At 37.0% G+C, this 21,830-nt stretch overlaps 1 protein-coding gene across 28 annotated transcripts in view; it reads left to right on the forward strand.

Annotated features, from left to right (window-relative positions):
* The window catches only part of ZMYND11 (zinc finger MYND-type containing 11), a 114,938-nt gene that overhangs the window by 35,323 nt on the left and 57,785 nt on the right, over window positions 1–21,830 (forward strand). For 22 of the 28 annotated variants that reach the window (XM_063669480.1, XM_054437206.2, XM_054437217.2 and 19 more), the window contains one exon: window positions 6,892–7,026. In XM_063669480.1, coding sequence (XP_063525550.1) covers window positions 6,911–7,026 — 116 coding nt within the window. In that variant the 5' untranslated portion in view covers window positions 6,892–6,910. Of the gene's footprint in view, window positions 1–6,889; window positions 7,027–15,677; window positions 15,794–21,830 lie in introns of those variants that run through there. The other 6 variants (XM_063669485.1, XM_054437213.2, XM_054437223.2 and 3 more) reach the window with 3 other exon arrangements.

The following is a 21,830-nucleotide window of genomic DNA, read 5'->3' on the forward strand; positions in this document are numbered from 1 at the left end:
TACTGCAGAGCTCTGATGATAGATATAAAAGATTAAATAAATGATGAGATATTCCATGTTCATGGATAGGAAAACAATATTGTCAAGATGTCCATTCTTCCCACTTTTATGTATAGATTCATGTAGTCTCAATCAGAATCCCAGCAAGTTATTTCATGGATATCAACAAACTGATTCTAAAGTTTATATGCAGAGACAAAATACCCAAAATAGTCATCATACTATTGAAGGACAAAGTCTGAGGACTGATACTACCTGACTTCAAGACTTACTGTAAACTTTAGTGACCAAGACAATGTGGCATTGGTGATAGGACAGACAAATAGATGGATGGAACAGAACAGAGAACCCAGAAATACTCACATAAATACAGTCAGTTCAACTTTTACCAAGGAGCAGAGGCAATACATTGAAGCAAAAAATACCCCTTGAGGAAATGGTGCTGGAACAAATGGACATCCACTTTCAGAAAAAAAAAAAAAAAAGAAAAAAGAAAAAGAAGAATCATCTAGGCACAGACCTTACATCCCTCACAAAAATTTACTGAAAATGGATCAGAGACCTAAATGTAAAATACAAAACTGTAAAACTCTTAGGCAATAGCATAGGAGGAAACCTAGATTACCTTTTATGTGGTGATAATGTTTTAGGTACGACAGCAAAGGCATGATCCATGAAGGAGAGAATTGATAAGCTGGACTTCGTTAAAATTTAATACTTTTGTTCTGTGAAAGATCATGTCAAGAAATTGCGATGACAGGCCACAGACTGGGAGAAATACTAGCAAAAGACACATCTGGTAAAGGACCATCAAGCAAAACATACAAAGAACATCTAACATTAAATAATAAGAAAATGAAGAACATGTTCTAGAAATGGGCAGAAGGGCAAAGGTGGGAGGATCACTTGAGGCCCAGAGTTGGAGACCAACCTGGGCAACATAGCATAATCCTGCCTCTCCAAAACATTAACAAATAAAACATGAGCAGGGCATGGTGGTGCATGCCTGTAGTCCTAGCTACTCTAGAGTCTAAGGCAGGAGGATCGCTTGAGCCCAGGAATTTGAGGTTATAGTTAGCTATGACTGCACTTCAGACTAGGTGACAGAGTGAGACCCTGTTTCAAAAATACTAAAAAAAATTTTTGTTTTAAGGGCAAAAGACCTGGCTGGACACCTCACCAAAGAAATATGGATGACAAATAAATATATGAAAATACATTCAATATCATATATCATTAGGGAATTAAAAATTAAAACATCAATGAGGTATTACCACACACTTACTAGAATGGCCCAGTTCCAAAACACTGACAATACCAAATGTTGATGAGGATGTGGAACAACAGAAGCTCTCAGTCATTGCTGGTGGAAGTGCAAAATGGTCCAGTCACTTGGGAAGACAGTTTGGCACTTTATTATACAACTGAACATTTTCAAATCATACGAACCAGCAGCTACACTCCTTGGTATTTACCCTTATGAATTGAGAACTTATGTGCATATAAAAACATGCACATGGATGTTTATAGCAGCTTTGTTTTGATTGCCAAAACTTAGAAGCAGCCTTTCCTCGAGTAGGTGAATGGATGAACTGTGTTATATGCAGCCAGTGGAATATTATTCAGTACTAAAAAGTAACAGTCTATCAAGCCACAAAAAGCTATGGAGGAAACTTAATGCATATTACTAAGTGAAGGAAGCCAACCTGAAAAGGCCACATACTGTATGATTCCAACTCTGTGACATCCTGGAAAAGGCAAAACTATGGAGACAGTAGTAAAAAGACCAGTGGTTGCCAAGGGTTAGGGAAGGAAGGGATGAATAGGTGGCGCACAGATAATTTTTAAGTCAGTGGAACTATTCTGTATGGGCACTACAGTGGCACATGCTTGTCGTTCATACATTGGTCAAAACCCATGGGTACTGCAGTGGCACATGCTTGTCGTTCATACATTGGTCAAAACCCACGGAATGTACAACACCAAGAGTGAACCCTAATGTATACTGTGGACCTTGGGTCATAATGATATGTCAGTGTGGGTTTGTTGATTTTTAACAAACGTATTGCTCTGGTGTGGGATGTTGATAATAGGGGAGGCTATGCATGTGCATTTGTGGGGCCAGGGAGTATATGGGAACTCTGTATTTTCCACTCAATTTTGCTGTGAACTTAAAATTGCTCTAAAAAATAAAGTTTACTAATCATAATTTTAAAAAAGTAATTCTCTCCAGCACTTTGCGAGGCCTAGGTGGGCGGATCACCTGAGGTCAGGAGTTCAAGACCAGCCTGGCCAACATGGCGAAACCCCCTCTCTACTAAAAATACAAAAATTACCCGGCTGTGGTGGCACACGCCTGTAATCCTAGCTGCAACGGGAGGCTGATGCAGGAGAATCACTTGAACCTGGGAGGTGGAGGTTGCAGTGAGCCGAAATCACACCATTGCACTCCAGCCTGGGTGACGAGCGAAACTCTGCCTCAAAAAATAAAAAATAAAAATAAAAAACTACAAAATATAATTGCGTATTTTTCTGATTTGAGTGTAGAAGGACTTCTGATCACAAAAGCAATGATAAAGGAATACATAGCTAGATTTCAGTAAAATTGTATTTAATGTTTATTAAGAGGCAAAGAGAAAAGCATTTTATGGATAAACCTAATATAAAAATTAATATATAAATGGGAAAATGGTATGAATAGACAATGAAAAATAATTTAAAAGTGCTAATATACTTTGGGGAAAAGTAATAATATTTGATGCAAATATTTGAAAACATTTTATGCAATGTACTGATAAAAAACCTGAACCTACCACCAGAAGTAAAAATCAGAACCTATTTGGTGTTTTGAATTCTCATACTGTGCTCCTCCATCTCTCTTCCCCGCCCCCTCAGCTGTTCTTGTTAACTATTGTGTTTATCATTTCCTTAAAGCAGTTTTCACAAATACGTATGTATCACCAAGCAACGTCTTGTTTAATTTTGCTTATTCTTAAGTTTTTTTCTGTCAGGTTTTCTCCTTTATTCTCCCTTTTGCCCTCACCCCGGTTTGTGTAGAAGTAGTGTGGATATAAAATGACACTTCTGTAGACTGAGGAGATTGCAGTACATCTGGATTTGTTGGGATAGAGAACATCAGTATCACCTAGGGGCTTATTAAAGTTACTCAGAAGTTTTTGCTACTTTTTATTTTTTTTTTAATTACAGCCTTCTTGAGAATCATTGTCTACTTTTACCAATAGGAGCCTGTAATATTTCTCAAATGTGTTGGAGCAGAACAAAGATTGAAGACTGTATTAATGATCTCTACAAAGTGTCTTCTGATCTTTCTTTTTGATATCTCAATCTTTGATAAAACATAAATGAAGGTTCACTCTGGGCTCTTGTTATTTACATAACAGCTGAAAAAAAGTGAATTTAATAATTTTATATTGAAGATTTAGTATGTTCAAAACTGCTAGACACCTTGAAAAACATGAGTTATAAAAATGAATAAGACGTATCTTGTCTTAGTTGAATTAAAACAATTCTTTTGAGGCATTTGTAAGTATTTGTACAAGCAATACATTTGTAAGAGATGTATAAACAAATTGGTATTAGAATACAGAGGACAATTGAGTTTTATTTGGTTTGATTCCAGGAGAAAAGGCTGGTCAGGGAAAATTGCATTAAAGTAGATCCTAGAAAGGACAGGGAAATTTTTAATAATTGGTAAGGGGCAAGGGAGAACATTCCAGGGAGAGAGAACTGCATAAACAAAGAGATGTCGGTGTGAAGTTTGGGAGCATAATTGTGAGCAGTAATGCAATGTGCACTCAGATAAGGATGGACTGTAAGATTTGGTTTGGCCATATCAACAAGGACCTTAAATAATCAGCTCTCTGTACCCAGGATTCTAAGACTTTCTTTTTATTGATGAACACCCAAATTGCTGTTCTTTTCTTATATCTGGTCACATCACTAGTCATGTACTGGATGAGAGAAGGATTTTAGTCCGTTTCGCTTATTGCTATATCACTAGAGCATAGATGAGCACCTGGTGTGTAACAGGCATATGTGAATTATATGTTAAATGAGGGAATGAATTTAGATTTCATAAGAAAGGATAGTTTATGGTTGAACTTTAAAGAGATCTTGCCTCCATGGGTCAAGTTGTTTTTGGTACCTTTGTAATATGCCTCAGACTTCATTGCATTTCTGTCACTTGGATTTGTCTCTCCCTGGCATTTTTTGCAATGTTCTACGTGGGCTCTTATAACTAATGATCATCCTCCTTATAGTGTACCTGTATGACAAGGTATGTTTATTTTCTGTGACCTGATTCAGGTAGTTCTCAAAACCTTTGATTTTTAACTTTACATCTGTTTTTCTGAGATGTAGCATTGCTTCATTCTTTAATCTTGATTTTAATCATTTCTAGGAATCTGTGACATCACTTAGAGTTTCTGCTACTTAGTCCCCACTACATTCTTCTGGTTATGTTATATAAATAGTTATATTTACTATTTATTATGGTATTATTTTAAAATGTTAGCTTTGCTATTAAATTGGACATTTTACATTTTACAGCTTTGCTGTATTTTTTATAGTTCTGAATAAATTATTCATATTCTTACATATCATGAATTGTGAAAAAAAATTTACAAGTTGACTTGTTACCTATACCTATTCGTATTATTCTTCAATGTTTGCTCTATAAATTATAATATGCATCCTTAATTTACAATAGCCTCCCTTGAATTAATATAATGCTACTTGCATAAAATATAGGAGATTTATAATAATATATTTCTGCTTACTCTCTCCTCCCTTCCTTTGTGCTTTGGTTGTTATATATTTTATTTCTACGTGTGTTATAAGCCTAATGACATCTATCAATTATTTTTATCTTTGCTTTAAACTGCCAATTATCTTTTAAAGAAATTAAGAAAGGGAAAAATTGGCTTTTACATTTTCCTACATATTTACCATTTTGCAGAGTTCCTCATCTCTTTCTGATGAAATTTTACCTCAGTGAGAAGTAGTGTCTCCCTTGTCTGAATTTTTATAGCACATATTGTGGACCATTTATATGTCATATATGACCTTACAGTTAGTTCCATGTATATGTCAAATTTCCTCTGCCAGTTTTAGATTATTTTTTTGGCAAGGGTCGCTGTTTATACAGTTTTAACTACTTCATTGTGTCTAGCACAGTGCCTTAGATAAAGTGGACACCTGTATATATTTTTAACTATGTAAGAATGAGTGAAACTTTGTTCATTTATCTGAGTATTTATATAATCTCACAGGATTGAGTTGTATTATTACAGTTCACCGTTAGATGTCACTTTCTGACATATGTTAAATCCTTACCAATGAATTCCTTCCATTAAGGCATATCAGATTCTGAAAGTCGGTGCTCCAACACAAGTGCACTTAAACAGAGAAATTTTTGTACATTTAAAAGTGATTACTGTCTAAAATGAAAGTGTTCCTAAGTTATAATTTTTATATTTTCATTATGTATAAATTTATACAGAACCAACTGATTTTCCTAAAGTTTTCTTTAGAACTTGAATACTGGTATTATTTTTGAATTATTTGCTCTGTGGAGCAGCTTGGAACTATTAGAAGTAATAGTGTGAGAATATTCAGGAATACCTTTAAACATGTTCAAAATGTATTCTGATGGTAGTGTAATTGTGAAAAACATCTTATTTTAGGAGCCTCACTGACCCAGTTTTCTCAAGTTTTGATAGCAACTATAGGGTTTATTTGTGTTTGTCTGAGAAAGGAGGGGAACTGATTAGGCTGTGAAGAAACACAGAGGTAGAGAAAAAGGAGATTCCTATGGCTCTCTTGGCCAGTCATGGAACACAGCAAAGTGCTTCCCTCCCTCATTCTCTAAACTTAAAAGATAGGAAAGGGCAGATCAAGGAGATTTCAGCAATCTCAGAAGGCTTAATGTTCACCGTATATTTGAGAACCTAGATTTTAAACTCAGCATGATAGCATGTATGATCTAGAGAGATGTTTCAATGCGTCCCCAATGCTAGGATTCATGACAAACGCTTACCAGATTCCTACAGACACGTCTCTCCATGCTGAGTTAAGAGAATCCTCTCTGTGATACCACTGCTCTCCGGACATCCAGGGTTTAACCTCTTTTCTTTCCCCATCTTGCCAGGAGACAGCAGGAAAATTATTGGGAGGTGGGAGGTGTGGTGGCAATTTTCTTCAGTTCGTCTGGAATACTAAAATTTGAGTAAAATAAAAATGCTGTTTCCTAATAGTGTAATAAATACCCCCGAAACTTAGACCTAATCCAAGAATGTTACCATTCTTCTTAATTTGTGACCTTCTAGTATTCTTTCCCTCAACTTTTCACATCTCGTCCCAGGAGTAACTTTCTTATATTTAATGTTCATGGTTTGATTTAAAATAATATTGTTTTCATATATCTATGAGATGTATATAAAATTTGATTTTTAAGCCATGATTATAATAAACCAAAGTACCAATTAGAATATTTAAATTGCATTTTGTATTGATCAAATTACAAACAATGCGATGTCAACAAATGAAGTTTTATCTTTTGCAGCATTTCTGTGTCTAGAATAAACTTAAGTGCATTTTCTAACAGTCTATTGGTATGAAGTGACCACTTATCCTTCTTGGGATAACCTTTGTAACTTTTTGGCTTTTAGAATGTCATTCTTCATGATGTAATGAAATGAATGATACTTTATATGAAGTAACTGGTGATGTGGATGGTAGAAAAAAATAGAAAGTGGGCAATACTACATACTAAGTATAATCAATAGTTGAGAGGTCCTGATAATGTTACGTATACTGATAATTCATTTTGTAATCTGTTTTTTTCCCTTATGTTTTTGTTTATTACTGCAGCTAAAGAAGTAAACAGGTCATGGCACGTTTAACAAAAAGACGACAGGCGGATACAAAAGCTATCCAGCATCTTTGGGCAGCCATTGAGATTATACGGAACCAGAAGCAAATTGCCAACATTGACCGTATTACAAAGTAAGTAAATTTAAACAAAAATATCTCTGTAAAATTTTGTAGAAGACTTTGGGAGAAAGGCCAAAAAAAATTTTTGTGTGTTATGCTAATCAACATATATTACAAAGAACTGAAGACACTTTTTGCTTTGCAGGAGTATTGTTAGAAAAACAAACACAGAAACATACACAAGCAACTTGTGTTTAGAAGTTTCATAGAAAAATTAGATAAGGAAAATATCACTATATACTATTTATAATAGTTTTTTAGTTAACAAACTTTTTAACTCTATTTATTGATTTATTTATTTTGAGACGGAGTCTCATTCTGTTGCCCAGGCTGGAGTGCGGTGACCCGATCTCGGCTCATGGCAACCTCCGCTTCCCAGGTTCAAGTGATTCTCCAGCCTCAGCCTCCCAAGTAGCTGGGATTACAGGCACCTGCCACCACGCCCAGCTAATTTTTTGTATTTTTAGTAGAGAGAGGGTTTCACCATGTTGGCCAGGCTGATCTCAAACTCCTGACCTCATGATTCGCCCGCCTTGGCTTCCCAAAGTGCTGGGATTTACAGGCGTGAGCCACTGTACCCGGCCAGAGATTCTTTTATTAAAAACACCTTTAGTGAATCACTTTTATGTAGCGAAGCTATCTAAAAACAGTCTACTGTTCATTACTAATTTTAATATAGGATAGGCATGGTATGTGTAGTAAGAAACATCTTACTACTTTATAGCCCACTAACAGAATTTTTAACAATTTCCTTCTGTATTTTAGAAATCATGTTAAATAAACATTCAGTTTTAAAGAAGAAAATTCTCCACCCCCATCCCTTAGTTTCTCATGCTATTTATGTGGGTAGACAGATTTAGGATACCAAAAAAAAAAAAAAATTAAAGTACCTTATGAAGCTTCTATTTACATGTTGTATGCTAATTATAAGGGAGTCTTCAATTAGGAACTTGGTTTTGTTTTGTTTCTCTGGGTATTCTTCAAGAAATAAAGCTAAATTTATCTTTTAAGTGTTTGGAATTTTAAAAATAATTTAGAGAAAATGTCTTGATACTTTTCACATTCTTTAGATGCTATGGGTAGAAATGGAGAATGGGAGTAATTTACAAAACTCACTTAAATAAATGCTTTTTTTGGCCTTTATTAATAAGTAATACAATTGAGTTCCATGTATTTTTGTCCTTTCCCTGTATGCTGGTGAAGAAGAGTACTACTTAACGATGGGCTCAGTGGCTCATGCCTGTAATCCCAGCACTTCAGCAGGCCAAGGCTGGTGGATCACCTGAGTTTGAGACCAGCCTGGCCAACATGGTGAAACCCCATCTCTGCCAAAAATACAAAAATTAGCCTGGTGTGGTGGTGCACACCTGTGGTCCCAACCACTCAGGAGGCTGAGGTGGGAAAATCACTTGAGCCTGGGAGGCAGAGGTTGCAGTGAGCCGAGGTAAGGCCACTGCACTCCAACCTGGGTAACAGTGAGACCCCCGTCTCACAACAAAACAACAGAGAAACCCAAAGGCTACTTAAGAGGGAAGAAAAAAGGAGATAGAGAAGGGGTGAGGATATATGTGGCTCCAATTCTGTACTCGCCCTTGTGGTATTTTAAAGCTGACTATGTACAACTCCTTGCTCCTATAAGATAGTAGAAGAAAAAAAAGGATAATACTATGTGAACAATAAGAATAAAATACATAGTACATTATTTTAATTATTATGCTTTTAAATAAAGCACATAATTTGGGGTATGATAACTAAATGCAAATGATGTTGTTGTAAGACATTTTAAAATCAGAGTACAAAACAGTATTTTCTTATGGTTGAGATTTTTAAAAAACCATCCTTTATATAAAAATTGCTTAGAGAAGAATGTTTAAATAAAATACTTTTCTTGGGATTCAGCTTTTTAAATTAAAATCATGTAAACATGACAACTATTTCAGTTTTTCAGATGACCTTTGTTCATCTGTAGCATGTTTCTCTAGAAGCTTTAAGGACATTTCTCTAAGCAGCTATCAGAATCTCCCAGTGTGAATGTTGCTGTTAGATTGTGACCACCTTCTAATCTGGGAGTAAGAGAATTAACTCCCACAATAATGGGTGGCAGATACCTGTTGGATTATTACAACACGTGTGTGTACATGTATACACATGTTAAACTGTAGTAAAAGACATGGAGATTAACAGGATTGCCTACATCTCATTTTGCATTATGTATTATTGATAAGCATTCTTTTCTCTCCTTTCTTCATCAGCATAGCCTTAATTGATGCCAAGGCTTATTTTTCTTCATGTTGTAAGGTCCATAGTTTTACAATTAAATATGAATAAATTTATTTACCTACCAGATTACCAGATAGTCTTGGTTTTATTAGTCTCATCTAAAGATGAAAAGAAAGAAAAAGAATCAGAGGTTAAGTGCTTAAGACTGGGTCCCAGTGTTTCCTCTTCCTCATCTCATCTGAGAGGTATGCCATGTTTATTTTTATTATGTGGCTCACATCAGAGCATCCTGTACTTCCTTCATAACATTAATCACATTTGTCATTGTTTCCCTGCTAGACAGCTCCAAGAAAGAACTGTCTAGAAAATTGCCTAACCCGGCCAGTGCCTTTGCTTCTTGGCTAATATTAATTTCCTTGTTTGCTAAACTTGCCTAAGATAAGTTAGGAAGTAGCATTGCACTATGGCAGGAAGTCAGATCTTTTGCTCTAAAGCCTGATACTCCTATTCTGTACTCTCGATAGGTAAATACTTTTCAAGCCTTAGATTCATTTTCAATCAAGTCGCTCTGCTTAGTCAAGTCCAAACATAAAGATAATCTTTTAAACTTTGCAGATATCTTAAGGTACTGAAGGCTGTAGTAGGGTTACTGTCAAGAATGCATGTTAGTCATTAAGTTTCATTTCTTATTTTGACTGATGAGTGATGCCATTATAAAAAAAGCTACACGGTTTTTGTCAAGCATTAAAAGTTGTGGGCTTTGGGGTGACTGGCTCTTAGCCTGGTAAACCCTAAACACTCTAGTTTACTTCTGTATAATGGTTTAGTTCTGCTTGCTTTTGTTCTTTTAATCTCTAGTTTTCTCTTCTTTTTTGTTGTTGTTTTTTTTTTTTTTTTTTTTTGGAACTGATTGAAGAAACCTGGCCATTGGTTGTGATTTTTCCATTGTCTGACTTTTGCCGATTGTATCCCTGTAGTCTAGTTTAACCTGTTGCTCAGTCCTTTTTATTTCATGGAGATTGATAGCTGCATCTGGTGGCTTGGGGGAGGGGGCAAGACTATTCCCTGGGAGTGGTGTGTTCTACTATCAGGAGACACATATGATGTCAGTTGTTTCTCATTTTGTGATGTACATAGCAATTGACGCTAGATCCAGTAACTCATTAAGGACTGCCAAATGATAATCATCCAATCTATCTTTCCTTTTCTAACTGGACTACTTCTATAAGGACATAGCTTCCCATCATCTGCCATTTGGTTACCATGTGGTATGGTTCATATGAGAAAAGTAGAATAATTCATTCTCTTTATGTATTTAGCAGTTTTAAAAGTAGTATCCTTTAATGGTAACCAATTAGATTTAAAAACAAATTGCCCTTTGGAATTCATGCCTTTAATTACATTTTATATGTTTCAGTCCATTTTCGACATACCCCTTATTGATGCTATCTTTGACCAGTTGGAGCCTCTGCAGTGCTGGCTTCTGAACTACTTTCTGCTTGTTATGAACAAGATGTTTTGGGATCCTCTTGTACATATCCTGCCCCAGGCCCGGAACCATTGATTTCTCCCAGGTGCTCTGGTTTCTTTCAGTTTTAAAATGTATTTTAAGAGCACTTCCTGGCTACTCAGTGTTGCTACTGGGTGGGTCTCTCTTTCTAGGCCTTTGGACAGAGTTATGAAATGCACATACTTTTAAAAGATAAAAACACCTCCTGAGTTCATGCTGATATTTTCCATTGAACTTTGTGGCTACTGGGTTTTATTTACTTAACTCTTCTATCTAAAATCTTTATCTACTTTCTGACATGGTGAGAATCATGGTTCTCAGGGACATCATCTGTGATAAAATTTTAGAATTTCGTGTGGTCAGTTATTTTATGCAACATTAAATACACAGCTATTAGAATAAGAAAATCTTAAATATTCTATATACCATGTATAGTTATGATTATGTTATTATTTTCTTATCTACACACATCCTTATTTAGTTTGGAGCCTCTCTTAGAGTGTTGGATCTTCTTTTCCTGTCTTCTTTATTTGTACTTTTTAATTCTTTTCATCTTTTTTCTTTTTGATTTTTAGTATTTTTCCTTCACTGCAACCTCTTTTTATGTAACATTATCTGGTGTATAATCATTTTTGTGTACCCTCTAGTTTAGACTTAACTTCTGAAGTGATTTTTTTTCCATTTACTTCAAATGTTTAACTCAGAATTCTGAATTTTTCTTCTGATTTGTAGCTTGTTTACCTTATATCATTTTCTTCATTTCTTTTCTCATGTCTTGGGACAGTAGATTCTAGCTTCCTTCTGTTTTGTAGGCTTATCTTTCTGGCATGTTTCTAACCATCAGGATGTCATTCTGCTCCATGTGCCATAGTCCTCTCTGTTGGTCATTCTTACTTGAAATCACTTTTCCTAAACTTGTGGCAGAGCAGAGTGGTTCTGAATACTCTTTCCAGATTTATGGCTCTAAAGTTCTTCTTATGCCATTTTTATGAAGTACTAAAAATAGAGCCTAATTTTTCCGGAGATTTTCTAGGTTTTTCTCCATCTTTTCCCTGTTTTTTTGTGGAATCACCTTTTCTTATACTTAGGGTCTTTTCAACTGACTGCAGTAGTAGTTGTTACTTTTATTCGTAGCCTTTTTCTGTAATACCGGGCTTTGTCCTGGAAGGGAACTGTGACTGCTTAATTTTGAGTGTTTGTAGGCCCTATTAAGCTCTAGCTCCTTAAGAATTTACCACAATCATGAATTACCATGAGTCATCTGCAAATGGGAGTGTGTAAAATCCTGACCAGTTTTAATGCTATTATCAAGTGGGCCTACTGTGCTTTCCAGTGAGTCTTTGCTGGGTATTTTACCCTCCTATACTCTCTGTTCCATTAGTATCTGTTGTGCCTCTCTTTCTCCTGTAAGGGTATCAATACCAATCAGGATTGTAGCTCTCAGAGATTTGTTCTCACCTGCTCAAATTTTGGGATGCATAGGAGTTCGCATGACCTAATTTTGTTGTACTGTGTATGTTGTCCAAAGGCATTTTGCTTTGTTTTATTTGGTATTCTTCCAGTAACTCTATCTAGTAGGTTTGGGGAGATTTAAAAACTATGTTACCATCATAATCATCCCATCTCACAACAATCTTGTGGTTTTTCTTTAAAAAAAAAAAAAAAGCAGGGGTGGGGGGCGGGCACAGTGGCTCACGCCTGTAATCCCCGCACCTTGGGAGGCTGAGGTGGGTGGATTGCCTGAGGTCAGGGGTTCGAGACCAGCCTTGCCAACATAGTGAAACCGTGTCTCTACTAAAAATACAAAAAATTAGCTGGGCTTGGTGGTGGGCACCTGTGCTCCCAGCTACTGGGGAGGCTGAGGCAGGAGAGTCACTTGAACCCGGGAGGCGGAGGTTGCAGTGAGCCAAGATTGCGCAATTGCACTCCAGCCTGGTCAACAAGAGTGAAACTCCGTCCCAAAAAAAAAAAAAAAAAAGACGGTTGCTAAAGGCACAGAATATTTTCTGCAGTTTAAAAGTGGAGGCAAAAGCAAATAATTCCTTCTGACAGAGGTAAATCAAAGGAGTGTTCTCCATGTTGTGTACTACACTGGACACATCAGAATAAATGGCAGTATCATCTTCAAACACAGGATTCTTTCTTTTTTTTTTTTTTTTTTTTGAGACGGAGTCTCGCTCTTTCGCCCAGGTGGGAGTGCAGTGGAGCGATCTCAGCTCACTGCAAGCTCCGCCTCCTGGGTTCACGCCATTCTCCTGCCTCAGCCTCCAAAGTAGCTGGGACTACAGGCGCCCACCAGGATGCCCGGCTAATTTTTTTTGTATTTTTAGTAGAGACGGGCTTTCACTGTGTTAGCCGGGATGGTCTCAATCTCCTGACCTTCTGATCTGCCCTCCTCGGCCTCCCAAAGTGCTGGGATTAGAGGCGTGAGCCACCACGCCCGGCCAGGATTCTTAACATAGCAAGACTTGGGTTGCAGTTTAAAAAAGAAATTCCGGCCGGGCGCCGTGGCTCACGCCTATAATCCCAGCACTTAGGGAGACGGAGGCAGGCAGATCACGAGGTCAGGAGTTCGAGACCAGCCTGGCCAACATAGTGAAACCTTGTCTCTACTAAAAATACAAAAATTAGCCAGGCATGGTGGCGCACGCCTGTAGTCCCAGCTACTTGGGAGGCTGAGGCAAGAGAATCACTTGAACCTGGGAGGCGGAGGTTGTGGTGAGCTGAGTTCGGGCCACTGCACGCCAGCCTGGGCAACAGAGCAGGACTCTGTCTCAGAAAAAAAAAAAAAAAAAAGAAATCCCACAAGTAGAATTTGTGACCATTTGAAGGATTTAAGTCTCAGATCCTCATAATTAATTGAATTCTTAGGGACTAATAATTCTCTTATCTCTGTAACAAAATAGGAGAACTTATCTGTTCTGAACGTTTGTTCCATCTAATTGTGATGGTGTTTAACTTTGGAGTTCATAGGAGTAGTCATTAGTTGTCACGATATCTCCCCAAGAAAGAGAGTTCCGAGTCTTTTTTTCTCCACATTCTTTTAATTTTCCTTTTTAAAAAACTGCTGGTATTGGCTAGGTGCAGTGGCTCATTCCTGAAATGCCAGCATTTTGGGAGGCTGAGGTTGGGGGATCGCTTGAGAGTAGGAGTTTGAGACCAGCCTGAGCAACATATTGAGACCCTATCTCTACAAAAAATCTAAAAAATTAGCCAAGCATGGTGGTGCGTGCCTGTAGTCTCAGCTTCTTGGGAGGCTGAGGGAGGATCGCTTGAGCCCAGGAGATCAAGGCTGCAGTGAGCTGTGATTGTGCCACTGCACTCCAGCCTGGGAGACAGAGTGAGACCCTGTCTCAAAACAAAAACAAAATGAAACAAAAAAAACCTGCTAGTCTTATATCCAAGAAGGTAGTAGGGAAGGTACTGTAAGTTAGATAATCACTGCTAAGATGTTTTGAATATTTCAGATATTTAAAAACCATACCCAAGATAAACTTCTTTAACAAGCTCCAACATTTTGGCATGGAAAATATTAAAAGAGTCAGTCTGAAATAAAAATATGTATATGTGGTTAAGTCTGATTTTTTATTAACGATGAAACTGTCCCTCTGATTTAAAGCTATATTTATAAATTTGATTTAATGATAATATGAAATTCTATAGATGACCGCATTTGGGAGCTAAATAAGCACAAATAAATTTTGGCCTATCAGCAAAAACGTTTTACATTTTTTGAAACTGGAGGATATTATGTGATATTTAATCATTATAAAATGGAAACAAATTAGTCATTTTATCATGAAGAAGAAAATGCAGTAGTAAGTTGAGGGTTATGTGTGAAGATAAGCACAGGCAATAGTAGCTTCTCTTTTCAGTTTAAATGTCTGTAAATGCTAAATTATAGCTAGCACATATGAATTAATCAGTTTTGTGCAATTTGAATGGTATCATAATAAACTTTTGAAAGTTATTTAACAGTAATATTAAATATTTATAAAATATTTTTATGCCTAAGATGTTAGCCCTCGTTTTACACATTATAAATCAAGAAGTAAAGGATGAAGAATCATGTAACAACAAAATCAGTAACAAGTGAAATTTAAACTTTTAATCACTGACTTTCCCAGTATGAGGCCATGTGCTGTGGTTCACACCTGTAATCCCGGCACTTTGGGAGGCTGAGGCGGGTGGATCCCTTGAGCTCAGGAGCTTCAAAACCAGCCTGGGCAACATAGTGAGACTCCATCTCTACAAAAAAACCCACAAAATTAGCTGGGTGTGGTGGTGTATGCCTGTAGTCCCAGCTACTCAGGAGGCTGAGGAGGGAGGATGGCTTGAGCCTGGAAGGTTGAGGTTACAGTGAGCCATGATTGTGCCACTGTGCTCTGGCCTGGGCAACAGAATGAGACCCTGTCTCAAAAAAAAAAAAAAAAAAAAAAATTTCCCAGTATGATTCATAACTCATTGTCATGTTATTTCTCTAGATGCCATGTCTATTTTAGTATCCATTAAAAACAAGTTACATATATCACTTCCTTTTCTTCTTTAATCCAAATAAATTATTCACATCTGATTTGGACTATTATGACTTGGCTTTAGAGGTTTATAATTATTTTAAGTAATGGTTATAAGATAGTTTAAAGACATACTTTTGAAATAAGTACAGATTTTATACTAGTCTCTACTGGCATTGTTGGCTAGACTGTGTGATTGAGGGAGGTTAGCTTGTTAATTATGGACTACTAGAAAAAGCAATTGAAGTATTTGACCTATATATTTCCTTCCTGTCTTGGGCAACTTTAATTTTGTGTTTCTAGTGGTGATTACACTGTGACTAGTATGATTAAACTAGCATTGGATTGGTAGAGTAGTCCCATTCAAGTGAATGTTTCAGATTAGGGCATCAATTAATTACTTGTATTGCTTACTTTAGGGTCAAACCCCAGTTAGAAAATGTGACCTCTGACCTCTTGTGACATGTTTGGCATTGAAATTTCTGAGTTCTCCTGGAGTTCTTCCTGTCGCTACAGATATACATAAACCCAAACTGTAAGTCCTCTTCGTGTGTAGGTTGCGTTTGAAGTTTCAACTAGGTACACATTATTTCTTTAACTTTTTGAAAACACTTTCCAGGAACTGTTTATTTATGTAAGTTAAATTTTGCTATGTCTCACTGTCAATTTCTGTTCCTTCACTGGAATTATTGGAGAGGAAGAGAATAGCCATTGCCTAAGTTACTTCTTTGGAAATAAGTTGATTAGAAAAACAACTGATTAGTATTATACCGTTTATGTAATCCCAAGGATTCTCCACAGAATTGCTCGTTGTATTCTCATTTCCATCTATATTGATTTAGTGTTTCTTACATGTCTTACTATGAAACCAGATTGGCAGGTATACTGTTATTATTTTATACAATAATGGCCTTACAGAAGAAGTAACTGATTCCGAATAAGTAGAGTCCACAGTGAGTTTTTTCCAGCATGGCAAATTCTTAGGACATTCACCTTACCTTGGGTTGTTGTCTAGCTGTTTTCATGTATTTCACATTTCTTTGCATGTCTATGAAGGAAACATACAAGGCACATAAAAGAATAAGACAGTAGTACCAAATAACAGGAGAGGGTCAGTACCACAGATCGGAGTCTATCAGTTTACAACACTATAGACCTTATTTGAGGGAACAGTCACTGTGAGAATGCTTGGGATGCCTTGTGAAGGGTACAGAAATAGTCAGGCCTTGATAGTTGGATGGGATTCGACAAGGCAGAGAGGCGAGTCAAAGCATAGACTGTCTGGATCAAGCAGAGGGACTGTAGGGCTTAAGGGAAAGTGGATAAAAAGGCAGAAAGAGTTAGACCAGCAGGGTCTTTAATGCTAGCATTGAAATTTTTATCCTGTAGCGAGAGGGGAATAGCAAATATTTTTTGAATATAGAAATGGTAAAAGTAAAACAGTCATTTTTTTCCACCGCAGCTGGATTGACTCGAGTCTATCTGCTCTTCTCTGTTCTGGCCTGGGTTTTCATCCTTATGACTTTCTTGCCTGTTTTTCCAGCCCCTAGCTTTGCTAGTCTCTGTTTCTTCCCATCGTTGGTGTTAGAGATGCTTTTCAAAAACATCATCAGATTGGTCCACTGTTGCAAACGTTTTCCTGCTGCCTGTGAAGTCCACATTCCCATGCATAGGTGTTGCTGTCTCGGCCTGCCTCTTCTGCACACTCTCCTGCAACTCCCCACTCTCCTTACGCTCCAGCTGGGCTCTCGCAGGCCCTCAGATCTGCGTTTCCCACGCTCTGCCTGGGACGCCCTTCCCAGACTCCTCCTTCAGGTGTTGGTGTTATCTCCTGACACCTTTAAGTCAACCTAATTCTATCAGTTATTTTTCTAAATTTTAGGTCTGGTTGTGCTCTTAAAATTCTCTTTTGATTTCCTCATTATTGATAAAGTCCAAATACCTGAGCAAGGCATTTGTACAAAGCTCTTTACAATGAGTCCCTGACATTTCCTCTTTTCATACCCAGCATCTCCCTACTCAGTGTTCCATCTGATGAGACTATTCTCAATTGCCTGAGCACTTTATGGATTCTTCATTTTGTATTTTTCCTTCATCAGTGGACAAAATCATACCCATTCTTTTAGGATCCAACTCAAGTCTCCTTTGAAATTTTTGAGATGTTCCTTATTCAAGCCCATTTTCCTTTCTCTTTGTTCCCTTAGTAATATATGTATATATATATATAATTTGATTTCATTATTTATTAGTCTCTTAGGATCTTTGAAGAGCATTCTGCTTCCTTTTGATGGTGAGCACCTTGAGGGTAGGGTATATATATTTTCTATCTTTGTATCTTAGTGTGAGGCATAGTAATTGGAACTTTAATAATAATATTCAGCTGTGTGAACTGTAGAAGTGGTTTGAAGGAGGGTTATAATAATTGATAACATTAAATAGTCATTATTTTGTGAAAAGCACTGTGCTTTATATAATTATTTAATTTTCACAACAACTGTGTGAGTTATGTTGTCATGAGTCTCATTTTGTTGATAAAGCTTAGGAAGGTAAAATGGATGGCCCAAAGTTGGTGGCAGAACTAAAATTTTAATATAGGTCTATCTGATATTGGAGTCCAAGCTCTTAACCATTAAATGTTTCCTTCCGGTATTTTAATGGATTTGTATCTTTGCAAACTTTGAAGTTTTCAAAACATGATCATCTACATGGAACTAACACATTATCTCATTTCATCCTCACAACAACTGTGAAGTTTAAGTTAGCCCCACCTTATAGGTAGGGAATGTGAGGCTATCAGGGTAAATGACTTATCCCAGGTTATGTGTTTAGAATTAGGAAGAACCTAGTGCTTCAGAATGTATTCTGAAATGTTAAAATGACTGCATTGATGAAGGAGCCATAACAATGCTATTTTAGGTTTTGAAGTGTATTGCTCTTTGTTCCATGCAATTTTGAAATATTTGTTTGCCATGAAATATTTTGTTTTATTTCTAAAAGTAACATAAACATATTACAAGATACTTGGAAGATAGAAAACAGAAAAATAACCCTCTGTAATTTCTCTACCCGAATTCAAATCAGATACTCATTTTGATTTTTTTCCCTCATTCATTTTCCTACATGTAGTTGTTGTGTCAGCATCATTCAACCTTTTTCCATGTCATTGCTTGGCCACTGTAAGTTATTATTTGTAGTGGTTGCACAATGCACAGTGTTTCATCTGGCAAGATTGCACTGTAATATGAGCTGGGCAGGAGGAGAAACAAGATGAATGAATATTTGTTATATGACTTATGTTATATTATTTACCCTCAAAACAACAGCATGGGGTTGACTTTACTAATTTTACTTCATAGATATGCAAATCGAGATGCAGTGAGGGTAAGTGACTTGTTCAAAGTTATATAGCTAGTCAGTTGCAGAACGGATCTGTGTGACTTTGCAGGCCGTGCTTTTCCACTCTGCTTTCACGGTCCCTCTATGTGTCATCTGTTAAATTCTTATAACAGCACTACATATTCCAGTTATACAAATGAAGAATGAGGCGAGAGCTTAGAGGGGTAAAGTGTGCTAAGTAGCAGGAACTACTTATTTAAGTATTAAGTGTGAGGCACTGGACTACATTTTGCATCCGTGATATCATTTGGCTCCTACTGCAGCCCTGTAGTATTGCCTGCCTTCTGACCATCATGCTGCCAGTGTTACAGTCTAGAATAACTTGAATGTTTTCAAGTTTTTCATTGTGCTCCATTATCTCTTTGTACTTTTTCCCCGTTTTGAATTATTTCCTTGCTATGGACACTCAAGATGTTTTAAGTTTCCTTCCACCATAAATTACTACGACTTGCCCGACTTTTCAGTACCACAGATGATACTACAAGGAACTTGTTGGTCTGTCTGTCCAGAAACAGAAATTCCTCCCTGATTTCAGGGTATGCACACAGGTGCCTAATCTGACTGAGCTCTCAAGAAGGGCCACCTCCGTCTTCATGCTGGGTAGTGTTGTGCACAGGGGGTTTTATTTTCCTGCGTATCTGCATTTGCTTAGTGCTGTTCACTTGCCCACATTTTGTCACTTGGATGTTTGAACTTGCATTTCTTTATCTGTTAATGAGTTTAGGCAGCTCTTGGTGTTCTTATAAGGTTTTGGGTTTCCTCTTCTGTGAGTCCCTGTAACTCTACTTGTTTTCCACTGGGATATTGTTACCTTTTTCTGTTGATTTACAGGTGGTGCTCTTTATTCTAAACATTAATTCCCTTATAGGTTTTATGCTTTGTAAACATCTTTTCTCATTCTGTCATCTGTTTATTTAACTTTTTCCATAGTTTTATTTCTTGAACAGAAATTTTAAGTTTTGAAATGATCATATTCAATCTCTTCTGCCTAATGTTTTATGCTTTTGAAATTGTATTTTAAGAAGTCCTCCTTAAGAAGGCCACAGAATATTGCCTACATTTTCTTTTACTAATTGTATAGTTTTATCATTATCAGATAGGTCTGCAATGCATCTGTAGTTCCCTTTTTATGTGGTAGGTAAGGATCTACTTTACCTTATAATCTTATGTTTCACTCCATAGTAAGTCTGCCTTTTTCTTTGGGATTTAAACTTGAAAATCAAAAACTCTTTTGGGAGATATTTTAGGGGCCCTTACAGCATTCCATATAGTTAAATTATTTATTAGCAGTACCATTACTTGTGTGCCCTCTGCCCCTGCAATCTCTGTACGGAGTAAGGATCTCTTGGGTATGGGGTATCCCAAACACCTAGAACTAGTGACTGACGTGTGACATTCACTCAACAGTCTTCAACGATATTTGTTGAGTGCTAGGTGAACATAGGCTTTTTCCTGCAGCTAGTTAGTCATTCTAACAAAAAGCTTGAAATCTTTAATAAAACCAGACTAATAGCTCTGCTGTTAACCAGCTGTGTTTTCTTGAGGAAGTCATTTTCTTTCCTTCCTCTGTAAACTAATGCTCTGTGCAACCACCATCTCCATTAAGATTACAGGAAGTTTTTATCACCCCAAAAGTTCATTGTACTCCTTTGTACTGCCTTCTGCTCCCTTCCATCATTGATTTGCCTATGGTCACTGTGATTAGCTTCCCCTGTTTTAGAATTTTATTTGAATGGAAACATATTATTTTCCATGATAATCTTTTCTTGGTTAGCATGTTTTGTGATTCATTTGCTACGTATATTGGTAGTTCATTTGTTTTCATTGCTGAGTAGTATTTCATTGTGTGGATATACCACAATTTAAAAAATTCATTAATCTACTGGAGGGATATTTGGGGTGGTTTTTTTTAGTGGGGAGATAGGGTCTCACCCTGTTAACCAGGATGGAGTGCAATGGTACAATCTCAGCTCACTACAGCCTCAACCTCCTGGGCTCAAGCAATCCTCCCAATTCAGCCTCTCGAGTAGCTGGGACTACAAGTGTATGCCACCACGCCTGGCTAATTTTTGAATTTTTTTTTTTGTAGAGTTGGGGTTTCTCCATGTTGCCCAGGCTGGTCTCAAACTCCAGGGCTCAGGCGATCTACCCACCTCAGCCTCCCAAAGTGCCGGGACCCAGGCTGGTCTCGAACTCCTGGGCTCAGGCGATCTACCCACCTCAGCCTCCCAAAGTGCCGGGACTACAGGTGTGAGCCACCATGCCCGGCTGGTGTTTTCATTAGGAGGCAATTATGGCAAAAGCTACAATATCGTTTCATGTACAGGTGTTGTAGGCATATGTTTTGAGAACTACTTAGGAGTGGAATTGCTAGGCTATGTGATAAGTGTATGTTTAACTTTATTAGAAATGGCAAAACTATTATCCAAAGTGACTGTTTTACATTTCCCACTGCAATCTATGAGAGTTCCAAATTTTCCACATTCTCTCCAATACCTGGTATTGTCAGTTTTTAAAAGTTCGAGTCATTCCACCCGATTTATACTAGGATCTCATGGTGGTTGAAATTTGCATTTCCCTGATACAAGCATATTTTAATGTGCTTATTGACCAATTATAACTTCTTTCACAAAGTATTCAAATCCTTTGCCCATTTTTTTATGGAGTTAGTTTATTTCAGTATTACTGAAGTGTTATAGAGCTCTATATATATTCCAGATACAAGATCACTCACAGACCTGCATATCTAGAGTTCTGGAGGGATGTAATGGAGGAAATGAGGAACAATCAACATTTATAGAGATACTGGCTAAAAACTTTCTGGAATTATTGAAAGGTACTAATACTCATTCCAGGAAGCCCATTGCAAACCAAATTTAAAATGATATCCACATTTAGCTGTATTGTTTAAAAACTGCAGTATTTACTAAAGGGAAAGAGAAGATCTTAAGTGTAGCCAATAGATTTTTTATGAGACATCATATGTACAGATGTGGTAGTTAGACTCACAAACTGACTTCTGAACTGCAATACTGGAATACTGCAAAACTGAAATAATAGCTTCAATGTGTGTTAAGAGACAGTAACTCTCAGCCTAGATTTATTTACCTTTCAAGGAGGAGGGAGATTCAAATAAAGACTTTTGTAGACAAATAACAATCTGAGAGAAAAGAAGT

This window comes from Pongo pygmaeus, chromosome 8, assembly GCF_028885625.2.
Source record: "Pongo pygmaeus isolate AG05252 chromosome 8, NHGRI_mPonPyg2-v2.0_pri, whole genome shotgun sequence".
Classification (NCBI taxonomy): Eukaryota; Metazoa; Chordata; class Mammalia; order Primates; family Hominidae; genus Pongo; species Pongo pygmaeus.